The sequence below is a fragment of the Pithys albifrons genome, chromosome 14 (assembly GCF_047495875.1).
Source record: "Pithys albifrons albifrons isolate INPA30051 chromosome 14, PitAlb_v1, whole genome shotgun sequence".
Taxonomy (NCBI): domain Eukaryota; kingdom Metazoa; phylum Chordata; class Aves; order Passeriformes; family Thamnophilidae; genus Pithys; species Pithys albifrons.
The window spans coordinates 13,280,044-13,294,730 of NC_092471.1; the positions used below are offsets into that span (position 1 = coordinate 13,280,044).

Sequence of the window (14,687 nt, forward strand, 5' to 3'; positions counted from 1 at the left end):
ACACAAAGGGTTTTCTGATGTCAGGCCTTTCCCAGGAAAGATTCTTTTTGGTTGCCATTAACACAGAATCATGTAGAAGCACACTGATGTAAAACAATTCCAGAAATAGGTTTCACTCACTGAACTTCCAGTGTGCACTTTAATTTCATGAAATAACAAGTCAGATTCAGCCTGGAGAAATCTTGAGCATTTTCAAGCAGCAGACAGTAACTGATTTTTTAGACACAAAGGTGCATGTTAAAATTACATACTCATGGGGTAAGGAAAAGGTAGTATAGGCAGCTGAAGTACTATAGAAGTCCTTATAAAAAGACCTGAAAACCAGCCTGGCATGAAAAGCTGTGTTTTTCCCTAGATGTTTTCAATGCTGCTACTGTAATTCCTCTTTAAAAAACACCCCAAGAAATTCAAAAGTGAAAAAATGAAAAGACTGAGAAAGGGGGAAAATACCCAAAACAAAGCCTCAACCTCAAGGTATGTGTTTGGGTTCTGTTTTTTTTTTTTTTAATTAAACTGTGAAGAGAACCAAATAGAACTGAAATTGTGCAGCTTTATGGAAGCCTCCTTCCATCTTGGAAGGAGGAAGAAAAGTGAAATGATGGAGCATCATCAAATGAATTCTGTCACAAAACCCATTAAAATAGAAGTAAAAAAGAAGTTTAGTTCATGTCCAGATTTCCTAAAGACTTATTCCCAGGCAGACCTGTTGCTGTCGGTGTCCAAATGCTTATCGACAACTACCTCCACTTTTGTCACCTCACACCATCCTATATCAGCACGTGATTCCTCTCTCAAAAAAGCCTTCAGAAGGAAATGGATCCAACAACCTTCACAATAACACCTGTAATGGCTTGCTGTGAACAAGGCTCTCCTTTACTTTGCCACTGTTTAGAATAAAAGGAAGTGAAAGAGTGACAGATTCTGTAAAGAACAAGAAGTTTGGAGATCGTTTATTACAAGATCTTGTTGCCACCTTAACCCCAGAAGTGTGTACTTGCACAGCACAAGTAGTGTCTCCAAGGCAAGCTTTTATTACAGTCTTGTTAAGAAATCATGTAATTGATTTGCCTGACATGAATTTGTTGGGAGGCTGACAGCAGCTGTACTGTTTTCTGCTCTCTCATCCTGCCTCTCAAATTAGGAGTGGAAGCTCAAAAGATGACTCTGGACCCATCACCCAACTGCACTCAAGTTATTTGTGCTGAACCACTCCACAGATTTTCATCAGAGTGTGCATTCCTTCCTTTGTCACACCAGCATCCCCACAGTGATGCTGCCAGGCAACAAACACCTGGCTGCTACAGCCAGGTCCATCATTTCTGCCCATAATCCAGGGAAAAGCACAGACCTACTTCTGCTGCACGAGAGGAGCCTACACAGATGCTGCAAAATTGAGGGGGCCAAGTAACATTCTTCACTCAGAGAGAACCAGTTGTAGGTTCCTGTGAATTAACCAGTTAAAATGGGTGGGGGTTTATTTTCCTGATTAGCTGCCTTTGCTGCCTCTTTCATTCCAAAGCAGGTAGTTTTCCTACACTTTAAAGATAAGGTATCTACTGCCTATACTGAGCTGAAAAATATTTAGAATACTGCTAAAAACATTCTTTATTGCTTAAAATACCATTGATATGAAACTATTTTTTAAACTGAATTACCCACATACATCAAAAGCAGAACCCAGTGTAGTGTAACTCTCAGCACACATCACTTCACAGTTATAATAAATTATTCCTGCTGGGAAAAGATAAAGTTGGGTTTTTTTAATTATACCTGCACAGAAACTATAATTATCCTACACAGCATACATACTACATCCCATATAAATACCATCTAGATATAAGACAGCTTCATTTCCTCAAAAATTCAAACCTCTCTCTTCACAGAATTTCTACAGTTCACTTTCAGTATTGATATTCAGGTTTTCATTCCCAAGGAATCCTTCAGGATCCTCAAGTGCTTTTGGAAAGCAAAATTTGTCAACACAAGGATACGTACAAGAGAAATTATAATAGCTACTCACTTATAGTACTGCCAAGTCTTAATTGGATGGATATCTACTGTGTATTACTGTACTAGCTCAAGGACAGTCATTCACGTGAAAATTGTTCAGCAGTGAATGCATTTTGTCTCGTTCAGCGAGCACACTTTATCTATTTTAGCAACACCAAAGAAAGGCTGCAGAGGAAAATGGTTATTTTAAATTCATTGCTTGACTTAAGACTGTCAGTTTTTCCAAAACCTACTCTGTGCATTGGAAAGACAACAATATCTTTCACTTGAGCTTTTTTGCTCATCTTCATGAAGAGCTGGAACTCTGACAGTCTTGCTTTTAAAGCCCAGTTAACTGGATACTCATAGCAAAAGGCTCTCAAATGATGAAGACAGTAGTTTTCAATAATAATCAGTATTTCCACACATTGTAGAGGTGTGGTCTTGAGAAACCAAGCAAACCCCCCTGGCCTTCTGGAAAACCAAGGATTAGCAAACAGAAATTATTATGAATCATACCAGGTGGGAATTGGAACAGAGATTTTTGCAAACAACTGCTAGATTCAACCAGACTTGGGAAACTGCACATAGTACCAGCTGATGCCATTGCTTGTTAAAACCTACAGCTCATTTATATTTAGATATCTCATAGATGAGAGCAATTATTTGAGTGCTTGCCCTTCAAAATATGCTAGGAACTCCCAAAAATTAAGATTATTTGCACAGTACTGGTTTCTCTCATTTGGTGCACGGTTCTGATGCTGTGCTCATTAAAGGATACAGATCTTTTCTTTAATAACTACAGTCTCTCAGCACCCAGGATAAGCAGTTAGACTCTATTTTATTCCACATCAATTGAATGCTGAGAGGTTTATCTGTAGATGAAAGTCACCTGCAGTAAATCAGAATCTGGAAATCCTGACTTAGACACCCAGTTAGAGAGAAATTACAAGGCACTGTACAAAACTCACCCTATCTGACAAGAAACTCTTAGGTAACTTCAGGAATGAAATCTCCTTTGCTGGGGCAACACTCAGCTATCTAATCTACAAGGTGGCTCCTTCTGACACCACCTGCATCATGCAAAAAGATGGACTCAAGACTAGCAATGCTAAGCAATTCCAGAGCCACACAACAGCTCTGTTGTGCCACACAATGGTGTTAACATCAAATGTACAAACTTAAAAAAATATTTCAAGCAATGTCAACATGCTCAGAGAGGAACACACCAAGCAATGTGATTGATGGCAGGGATAAATAATATCAACACTCCACATGCCATGCAGTAAGTTCTATGCAGTAAATTCTGTGTTATCCTGTTATATGCAGGATAAAGTATGTCAATAATTATGTTTTCCAGTTTATTCTCAGCAATTTTCCCAGTGACACTTAGCATCTTATTTGTTCTTATACAATATTTTGTTTTATTGACACTGAAGTTCAGCTGACATGTGATCGCTCAACTGTTCAACACATCAAATCCTTCTGCAATTCTACACATAGAATAAAAGCAGCAATTGTGAGCTATTTATATGCTTTACAGTCATACCTGTATATACTCAACAAATAGTTTTACTTTTTCCTACCTTTTCCTTTCATTTCACTAACCGAACTGCTCACTTACCAACAGACTTTCCATGGCTTCTCACAGAAGCTCCAGCACTGCCTTTAGCAGAAATCCCATTCCAGGAGCTGAACTGAATTTCTGGTTATAGATGGTGCAAGCCTTTTACTTTGGATGTCAGTCCACACCCAAAGAAAATAATGAATTTGAAAAAATTATAGGGATTCCTATGATATTATCATGAACACTGTGGCCAAATTTTAGAGCTTGAAATAAAATTAGCAGGCATAGAAGAATAAAAAACTCCACATAAAAAGAAAACAAAACTAAGCCCTGACCCTTGGCCTCCAAGGGTTAAAATGCCATTTTGCAGAAGGCATAAAAACAAGTCAATACATTCTAATGGACTATGCAAAATCTGGCGACTAAAATATATTCTTTTCCTTGTCTCTCAAATAGCAAGACAGCTTGAATTGAATGGACCAGAACTTTTACTCATGCTCTGCATATATGAATAAGGGTATGTTAGTTCAAAAGTACTGCCCCTTCAGAAGTCATACTCAGGAACATCATTGTTGTGCTCTCCCCACCATCCAGTTGCCCAAGCAGACATCTAATGATGTCTGGCAGCCAGAACTCCTCAAACCAGTGTCAGAAAGAGGTCAGAAAAACTACACAGAAAATGAAAGGGAAGTATATATTGACTGAAAAAAAATCAAAACATCATATTATCCTATGTATTCCAGACCAGTAAATTCATCTGTAAGCCCAGGAATAGGTACCCAGAGAGCCCAGCCTTTGTAAGAGAGAATGGAAGAACTTATCATATACAAATCCACATTTCTTCAACTTGAGGAAAGGACAAATGTGAAAAAAAAGTCTTCTCAGTCAATGAACTCAAATAAGATAGAACTTAAATCTATCTAAATTTCTCAGGACAAGAAGTCAATAATGATGTAACACCTCAAAACTCAAACCATGAAAAATGTTATTTCACTTAAGAATTAGAATGACCTTGCTGAAGTACTACTTAGCAAAAGGAGAGTCTACAAGAAATGTCTGTGTTTAACCAAGAATTTTCCACAGTGTTCACTTCTCAGACTCCTGAGCTGGGAACCCTGTGGAAGGAGTCCGTGTGTCACCTCAGTGCAAAGGACCTACTGCAACACATAATCAGTAGGGCTCTTGATGCAAATAAACACCATCAAACCCATCATCTCAGGTTTCCACAAAACTCAGATTGAACTGAAGATATACAATTCTAGCAAACTTTCTTTACAGAACATAAGAATAATGTTAAATTGTATGTTTTAGTGCAATAAAGAACATGCTCAGACCTTACCCCTCTGATAAAGGTCTGATGAGACAGATATTTGAAGACAGGGTACAACAATGCAAAAATAAATGGTTATATCATGTTAGCATTCAGTCATCTCCAAATTAAAAAAAATTAAAGGTCATATGTGCTCATTTCCAGCAGAAAAGGCAATGAAGTGCAATGATTAACTTCTCTCAGTCCATTTAAAGATTCAAGCTCACTAATCAAGCTGAAATTAGAAAACCTAAAATATTGCCTCAAACCAAAACCTGACTCTCTGCTCTTGTGAGTTTTCTCTCCTGTAACACAAAGTTGGTTGAAAACAGGTATCAAAGATCCAATCTGATTATATTAAAGGACTATTATTCATCTTCCTTTAAATTAACCTATTGGGCATTTTTCCTTTTTAGCGATCTCCTAGAAAATGATAAACATTTCCTAGTTTCCTAAAGATGTTTTTGCAGCTGATAAAACAGCACATGAAGTTGCCTTGAACTAGTCATCAGAGAGCTCTTCATTCATGTTAAATATTTAATTTTCTCTTATATTTAGATGAAAACCAAGAGAACACATTAAAAGGTATTCTACAAAGTCACCTTTTATCAGTATGCAGGGATGCCCATTTTTTTAATAAATCCACTGATTAAGAAGTTTCTTCCCTGAAGATAAGTGAAGACCTGCTGAGCATCACAAGGGTCATTGTGTTTTCTTCTGTCACTGAATGCAACTGAATAGGTCAACAGGGTGTGACACCAGACAATGGAAACACAGAGGAAAGTACACTTAGGATTCTGTGATTACAAAGACTGTTTATTTATTTGCTTGTATGAGTTTGTGCTTCCATAATTTGACTGGTGAACACAGTTCTGCAACAAAGAATTGTAATTTCTGCAGCAAATTTATCCATGTAGATGGGAAACACTTCCAAATATTTGTCATAAACATCACATAAATTCAAGCCAGAAACAAGAGCAAAGGGATGATGTATCTCCACAAGACAAAGCTTATGTGGTAGAACTAAAAAGTTGAAACAGTTGTATAAGTACTTCAAGAAAAGCAGGAGGCAGTGAAGCCAAGGCAGTTACCAGGACCATTACACTTTATTACCATCAGCTGCTGATCTAAGGGACCTGCTCTCCACAGACCAATGAAGACCAAAGGGTCCCCTGTGCCAGAGTGCCTGAGGAGCAGCCTCTCACAGAGGCAGTGAGTAGAGCCTGTCACTGAGTAGATGACAGCTCTGATATTTTCTCATCAAGTCATCTCTTCCCCACCCTCCCTTCTTTGGGACCAGGACTAGCCTTCATGTGGGTTTACAAAGCCTGCTTGCTCTCAGGCCTATAGATCTCAATCAAATACAAGTAACAAACTGACACTGCTACAGGTCAATTACACTAAAACATGCACAAACAGCCCAAAATGTTTGTCATCAAGTAGGCCAAAGGAAAGATGGTATTTTGCTAAAAAGCAGACAACAATTTAACTTTTAAAATGATAACACTTAAAATGCACCATCTTTCAAAGTTTTAACAAGCAAGAGAAACAAAGCAGCTCAGAGGAAACATCTCAGTGAAAAGGCAAGAAATCGCCAGACTTTTCCAGGACCTTACAAGGTACTTCTCAGATACCTGAACTTCTACCAGTGTACTGTCCTTGAAACCTACCTTGGAACACCATCTTTTACAACAGCCTCTGACTTGTGGATGTCTAATAAATCTGAAACTCACATCTCATTCTAACTGCTAGAAGATGAAAGCAGCTTTCAAGCAGTCACTTAATACAGGTAATTTATCATAATATGCTTGGGGGTGCCTTGGAATGTTACCTTAATAAAGAGATGGTATAGCACTCTCAGATATATTATGGTTGTGACACAATCTGAATGTTCTTGCTTCAGACTTCTAAGCATGAGAGCATATGGAGTATTTGTCTGACGAGATTTAGAGATTTATCTGAATAGCAGACACTGCTCATAAGAACAAATACTGGATGAATCAAGGAGCAGGTACAGGGAGTGTTTAATCTTTAGTATGCCAGCTTGAAACCACAAAGGTCAATTGAAAACAAGCATCTCTGTGGTGCTGAGTTCAGAGAGCCTGCAAAATGAGTTGGTATACAGTCCAATTCTTTCAGAAACTGCTGCTATATTTTATGCTATCGTTGGTAAAGGGCAAAACATTATTAAAACAAAGGTACACAAAACTCTACAAGAAGGTCAAGGCAATAAAAGTTCTTAAAAAGGGTTACAAAGTATTGTAGAAGTGTTATAGAAGTAATCTTCTGACAACAAAGACTGTTAATCTGTTACCTTTCACAAGCCAATACAGTTAATACTGTCACTCCCTATTCTACAGGTCACTTCAATGAAAACATCCTTTCTCGAAGTTTGAACACGTCTTTCCCTATCATTTGAAACATGTGCAACAGACAAGCACTTCTGAAATTAAATGCTGGATTTGACACTATAAAAAGTAGTAATTTCTCTTAATCTCTGTGATTTTCACTAGAACTTAAAATACATGTGAGAGCTCATACCTGAGGCCGCATCCTCGGGTTCCACCTGACATAGTAGTTCACCCAGAGTTCCAAATGGTTCAGACTGGCCACAGGATACAGGACATGGTTTTCATAGTTTACATAGAAAGGATTTGTGAACTCCTCCAGCTGGCTGTTTATGTAGGACCACAGCGATACAGTCTTTGTGCTCACCTCCTGATGGAAGAAAAAAAAAAAATTAATTGCGTGGATTACGAAACCTTAAAAAAGGATGTTCATGCCTGCATATCAGTTATTCTGTCTGTGAAATTTAACTTATCTACTAGAAAATTGCAAGCAGTCTGAGAACACTTCCAGTAGCTGATCATTGAACAGCCTTAAAACTTTAGCAAAATACTTGAACACTTATTCTGGTCCCACACTAACAGAAAGAGGAGACTTGTATTGTTTCCAGAGTCTAGGTGAGCAAAAGCCACCTGTACTGCTCATAATTTACAGCAATGTTTACAGCTACTTAAATATATGGCTACACACTGACCAACTAAACAAACAAATTAGCTCTGGCAAGAAAATCAGTGAAAAGATACGTAGTTTAGAAGATCTAAAACACCACCTGTGGAAAATAATTACTCCATTTCCCCACTCATACTATTTGCTCCTGTCAATTGATACTATGCTTTAAATTGCCTATGTTACCTTTATTTGCACTTCTGAAAGTAGTATTATTCTAAATTTAATCAGTATAATAATGGTTAGTTCAAAGATTAGAAATTTGAACTTGCATCAGATTTGCCCTGCAATTTTACACTCCTTCAGCACTGTAAGGCACGTGTTTCTACCACCACGGAGTCTAAAACTGCATTTCTTTATTGAGAATTGCAGCTGACTCTTCATTTAAAAAAGAAAGCTGTCTGGAAACCCTGCATTTGCTGAGAATGTGTTATTCAGCTCCATCTTGTGGTATTTACATGCAACTTTTCCCTCCAGAAGTAGCAGAGACAAAAAAAAATGGCAAAGTTAAAAATAGCAAGGAATTGCAACTTGCTTTAGAAAATATAAGTATTAAAACAACAAAGCCAGAAGTAAGCAAAATGGTACTTGGAATAATGAAAAACTTTTAAGTTTTTTCCTCCAAACCTATAGTTCATTGAGTTCATTTCACAAATTTCATTTATTTAGATAATTCAAATTTCTGTAGTCTTCAACCACAACTTCTACCTAATTGTGTCCTAAAGTGACCTGCAGAGACAGTCATAGGAGTTCCTTTGGAAACAGTAAAAGAAATGCTCAAGTAAATTGATAATTACTATCACTTAAAATTGTATCTATGGTAGCTAAAAATACCTGCAAGACAACTTACTGAACAGGTAGTAACTAAAGAAACTTAAGTGCCACCTCATTTAATGGCAGGCATTCAGTATATAATTCTCACACCATGAAATTTCAGGTCCACATCATCTTTTAAGACTATGTAACAAAGGCATCCAAAACCACAGCTCAGACATTCTTAGCTCTTCTATTCGAAGCATTCCCATATAAAATCAGCAAACTAAGAATGTGCATAACACTGATTATTTACCTCTTTTATTCTCTCTTTTTCACAGTTGCATAAGAAAGTCCCAAAGAGACAACTGTAAAGGTGATCCAGAATGGTGATCAGAAATAACTCGTTGAACTCAAAGGCTGCAGGAAACTGTAATAAATAAATTACTTTAAACTTTATTTTAGACAGTGTAGAGGGGAAGAAACCCAGACATAAGAAATAACCAAAGGATTCATGTACGATTATTTTTCTTATTTCAGGATCAGTTTCAGGAAAACTCAAGAACTTCAGTAACTCTCACTGCAATAATACATTTAACTCATGTACTTCTTTATTTCTCAGAAACAAACTTTACATTTGTTATCCAAGTATATTAGAATGCAAACATCAGCTAATGTGAAACTGGTGATACAAAATCCATTTTAAGGAGCTCTAACAGTATTCTCTCCTACCCACTCCCAAACCCCCTTAAACATATGCTTTGTATCTTGTTACAGGACAGGAAAACATTTTCTGGGGGAAAAAAAGAGAAAAAATAAGATAATGACATTTAAGAGCTTTATTTCTTTTTCTAACGTGATGAATTGGGTAATAAAGGCTACTGCAATACACTGTGCTTAACATATATTTAAAATTTTTCTTTCACTTTCTACCCAAGTAAGTTACTTTTCTCCATTTCACCCCTTGAGTTTACCATCAGCCATATACAATAAGTCTTTAATCCCTCTTCTTTTTTACTGGAAAGTAAATCCTGTACATCTGAAATACAAGAACTGTTATTCCCCTGAGCACCATTAGGTATTTTGTTCACAAGCAGAGGTTACCTGATACATTCTGGAAAAAGAGTTACAAATTTGAAAACACTCAAAATGTTTCTTTTAATCTGCAGTGCTCTAAGAATCATAAAGGAAGAAATCACTGCAAACTGCATGGGCTGTTTCCCATTCACTTGGAAAAAGTCCTTCTTCAGTCAAATTTTATGATAGGACTACACGTGGCTTGATGTGTCAAAATAACTGTGTTCAGTATGACAAGGGTTGCAAACACAGATACGGAAGGATAGACTTTTAGAAGAATATAGAATTGAGAAGACTGAAGGAAAACTTCAGAAGTAACGTTTCTGTCATTAACAAGAAAGAGAATGTTACAAGAGACTTATTTTCAGGACAACGAAACAAACTTTCATTCCCACTAAAGGACTAAACCTTTATAGAAGTCTAAATGGCAGCATTTCCTGCTATATAGGGCTGGTTTCTGTTATGTGCCACTGAAGAGTTCTGAACACCTTGGCAAGTGACTCAAAAGCTACTTTAAATAAAAGAAGACAATAAGGAGGAATAATGCAGCAATTGGGACTGTGGGTGAACCAGCTAATCCAGAAATTCCTCTTCAGTGTCATCTGTGATTTATGAAAGGCAAATGTTTATTCATGTTGAAAGTAAAGAGCTGAATAACACACAATGGGTGTGCTTGTATGAAACCCAGAAAGATCTAAGTTTTAAACAATGTTCTATTAAAAGAAGATTTATTTAAGTCAAACACTGTAAAAACATTCTCTTTCCAAGACTTCTCAGGCTAATATACACCAACTTTTGACTGAAAATTTTGAGTAAGGAAATTATCAACATCATGACTCAGAAAGTGAATGGGAACCTTCCTTCTTCTGACTGTGATACAGACTGCACATTGTTCACCAGCATTGCTCACACTGGGGCTTCTCACAGATCACTGGTTGTTTTCCTCCCTTTAGCCATTTGTTTTCATAAAACATAGAGGAACTTCATATTATCAAATTCTCTTTTTCAGTCATGTTCAAAAGTTATTACTTACAGCACTTCCTTCTCTCTAGGAAATCATGCCAGAACTTAATTACAAAACAAGGATAACAACACAGCTATGATTTTAAAGAAGCTTGAAAAGCCCTTGACAAGCAGGTGTGTCAAACCAAGCCAGGAGAAAATTTAGTGGGTCTCAGATCTCAGTCTGCGGTTTCCAGCCAAAAGCAGCAATCACATACAGAGAGCAAAAATAATTTGCAAAGCATCAAAATGATATTTGGAAAAAACTTTGAAGACAAAGCCTCTCCTAAGGGGACTCTGTTTAACTGAAAGCATTTAATGAGCCTTGTCACATCAGGGTTCTGTGCTGTGACAGGTCCATACTAATCAGATGGATGGCGACATGGCCACTATTCCAATCCAGTGAAGCATATTCAAAATTCCATACATCAGTGGTTACATTCCAACTAATTTATTAATAAGTGATAGCACTTTATTGAAGCCCTGTCTTTGGATACAAGAGTTGTACTGTTGGAACTGATGTATCAGGACTGTAAAGCTTCTATTACTGCTGCTGAAAAATCACTGACCTAAAAATGCCTTCCTCTGTAGTTCCAAGCCCATTAGTGTCTGTTTGAAGATTCAGGTGGAAAAATTCCCCAAATGAAAGTTTACTTCTTGTCAAAACCACTAATTGTGAGAAAACACACAGGTCATTAAAATCTCCCACTTGATGCTGCTGGAGTTGTTGGCCGTTTTTGTAAAGGAGGTACTTTAGAAAGGATTTCTCTTGTTAAGTCTGATGATGCCAAGTGGCATTTGATTCAGAGACATGCAAAATAAACTTGCTTTTTAATCAATGAACTCATTCTGTACTACAGTAACATTTAACACTGAAACACTTTGCAGAACAGTTTTTACAATTGTGCAGTTGGACTGAATCAGGTTAACTGAACAGCAGACAGTGGAACAGAGTGCACTGCTGAATCCAGTGAAAAATGCATCTCCAGCAACAGCTGACACCAGTTACAAACAGGATGAAACCGTTTGCCAACTTTGAACAGACCTTCCTCCTGTGAGGGTTCTGTGCATGAAAAGTAAAAAGTTACTACTGATGCTGCAGTGCTACATGCAAATTTTACAGTTCTGTTTCATTTTTAACAGGGCATCAGTATTTCATCAGCTCACATGTGGCCCTTCCAATCTGACATCTGCTATTCAAAATCACCAGAATTTACAGAGGAGGGAAATCACTTCACCATATGTTTTTTTATTAAAATCTGATGTCAATGTACTTCTCTCAAGTTCTCCATTATTGTATTTGTGTGTCACGAAGACCATAAAACCAAGGGAAAATATAAGCCTGTCAAGGATTAAATTTCATTGTCTGAAGCTGTCTGGAAATTTGTATCTTAGTGGGAACTTAAGAGATTCTTTCACTTTATTAAGTCAACTGTTTTAAGAATATAACACTTAAAACCCAAAAAAGCAAATTTGCTTGCTTTGAGTCCATGCCCAAACCCAGGCCTTTACACCCTTCCTGCAATCATTAACACTTATTTGAGCTTTGGAATACTTCACATATGTTTACCATAAATTCTAAAGCATGAAACTACCACTGTTTTATGAGCAAGTAATCTATCTACACAAGGATAAAAGAGAATCCTGTTTTTCAAAAGTCCGTGTCACAGTCTCCACATCTTTTCTCTAGGTGTTCAAGTCAACTAAAATATAGAAATAACTGGGCAAAAACCGTTCAAGAATGATGTTACCTATTTTTTCCTGTATAACATTAATGATTTTTCAATGTCACTGCTGTTAATGAATTTCAGAATAGTTTCTGGATCCAGGTTTTGAACAGATGTGGCATTAGCAAAATGTTTCACAGATTTCTCCCCTGCCCCCATTTCTTTTTGGTTTTTAAACTAGAATGGAACTAAACTGTTTATAGCAAGAAATAGGAGGCAGCAAGGGAGATCACAGAAATAGAAGAGGCTGCTCTCAATTAAGGATCTCCCCAGAGGACTTTTGTTCCTACCAGGTGTTTAGAACTGCTTCTTTCTGCTATTGTTATTCACTTTCCTCTGAAAGAGGGACAGAATTTTACATTTATTTTCTCCAGCCATACTAAACAGCACATTAATGGTGAAATATAGATATATAGAATGTCTACAAGACATCCTAGAAAAAGGCCCAGTGTAACAGCAGGGAACTTTCATAAAGCACCAAAGGTGACTGTTTTGAATACAAGTTTTGAAAACTATGATGTAAGCTTTTAAGAACCATGTTCAGAACAACAGGACTAAGGTAAGAGATCTGGAAGTGCCAGGATCACATGGAACCAGACTGTTACCCTCCTCTTCAGAACAGGTCACACACTGTACAGACTTCAGTGTAACAGCTTTTACCATAACAGCACAGATCTACGTTAGGCTTCTAGGAGGGGAAAGAAAAAATGAAAAGAGAGAGAGTGGGAAAGAAAAAAAAAGTAGTAGTCAAGCACCAAGCACTTTAACAAACTTGGAAATAAAGCCTTAATGTGGACAATCTATTTCAGTAAACCCATTAAAGAACAACAATACTAAAGCTCAGAAAAACCTTTAAGTTTTTGCTCGTGGAGGTACAAGTAAGGAAAATGAAGGTTAAATTCATTTGATAATTTAACTTTTCAGGACAAAACTGAGAAGCTTAATATTTTATTAGGTATCACTAATTTCAAAGATCTCCCCTGATCCAGAGGTAATAGCAGTGGTGGAATTAAAAAAATTATCAGAGAAAATACTTGTGTGTTAGAAATGCTGTCCTGTCTGCATTAATGATGAAAACATTAACATTTGAAACATATATAGAACTCTATCCTGCCCTCAGTTCACAATCAGCCTGGATTTTTGCTATTTCTTAAGGACAAGGGGGCAGGGGCTCAAGCTCTGACAGGGGAAATTTAACTTGGAGATCAGAAAAAAATTCTTAACAGAGAGAGTAATCAGGCATTGGAATGGGCTGCCCAGAGAGGGGGTGGATTCCACATCCCTGGAGGTTTTTAAACTGAGATCAGACGTGGCACTGAGTGCCATGATCTGGTAAAAGGACTGGAGTTGGACCAAGGGTTGGACTTGATGATCTCGGAGGTCTGTTCCAACCCAATCCATTCTATGATTCTATGATTTACTCCACCAGTGAACATGCAATGCAAATCATTTGTCTCATCAATAACCCTCATTTACGTAACCAGGGAATCCTTTTAAAACCTATTTTAAACAAAAAGAATTGCAGGTATTTTGGTTTCAAGACAATTCTTCTACTCTATCTCCTTGTACCTCCCTTGAGCAGAAATTTTCCCTCTGTGTGCACAGAGCAGCCCCAGTGCATCCAACTCAAGTAAACATAAACATGCTACTGCAAAGGAATGTGTTCTCCTACATGAATTATGGTTCCAAGACCTTACAGAAATACCTCTTAAGCATCTTACCTGCTTTGTCATTTGCCAAACACAGTCAATGAATTGAAGGAAAATGGGAGATCTGTCAGCATCTGCGTGATCGTCATCCCCATGTCCTACTCGCTGAAAGTCAAAACATGCTTCATTTCAGTCTGGGGTGTTTGCAGCTCCACCCCAACACTGTATAGCCCAGCAACTCTTAGATACGTTTCAGTGGTGAACAAGACAAGCAAATCTTCCATAACACTAACCTGTATTTTTCAGCTACTAAAAATGCATCCCAAAATTCACGTATGGACAAGCATTTGCTGTTGAGCAGTTGGAAAGACCCTTGGCCAACAAAGCTGTGCCAGTTGTTTCCCCATCTTCCACTGCACAGTCATTGATTTCTACCAGTGTGTGAAACTGGTAGACATTTACTATGACTGTACTCAAACAACGATTATTCCACATCCAGCTGCCATAACTACATGTCATTTCTCCTAAACCATCTTAGAGTCAGAGCCCACAGAATGTCACAACAATTTATTCCAATTCCCCACTAGTCCATGGGTTAAATA

At 37.4% G+C, this 14,687-nt stretch overlaps 1 protein-coding gene across 6 annotated transcripts in view; it reads right to left on the reverse strand.

Annotated features, from left to right (window-relative positions):
• Positions 1-14,687, reverse strand: part of MTMR1 (myotubularin related protein 1) — a 37,422-nt gene that overhangs the window by 4,843 nt on the left and 17,892 nt on the right. For 4 of the 6 annotated variants that reach the window (XM_071569756.1, XM_071569754.1, XM_071569755.1 and 1 more), the window contains 3 exons: positions 14,158-14,250; positions 8,947-9,060; positions 7,407-7,583 (listed from right to left, as the gene is read on the reverse strand). In XM_071569756.1, the coding sequence (XP_071425857.1) occupies positions 7,407-7,583; positions 8,947-9,060; positions 14,158-14,250 (384 nt within the window). The other 2 variants (XM_071569758.1, XM_071569757.1) reach the window with 2 other exon arrangements.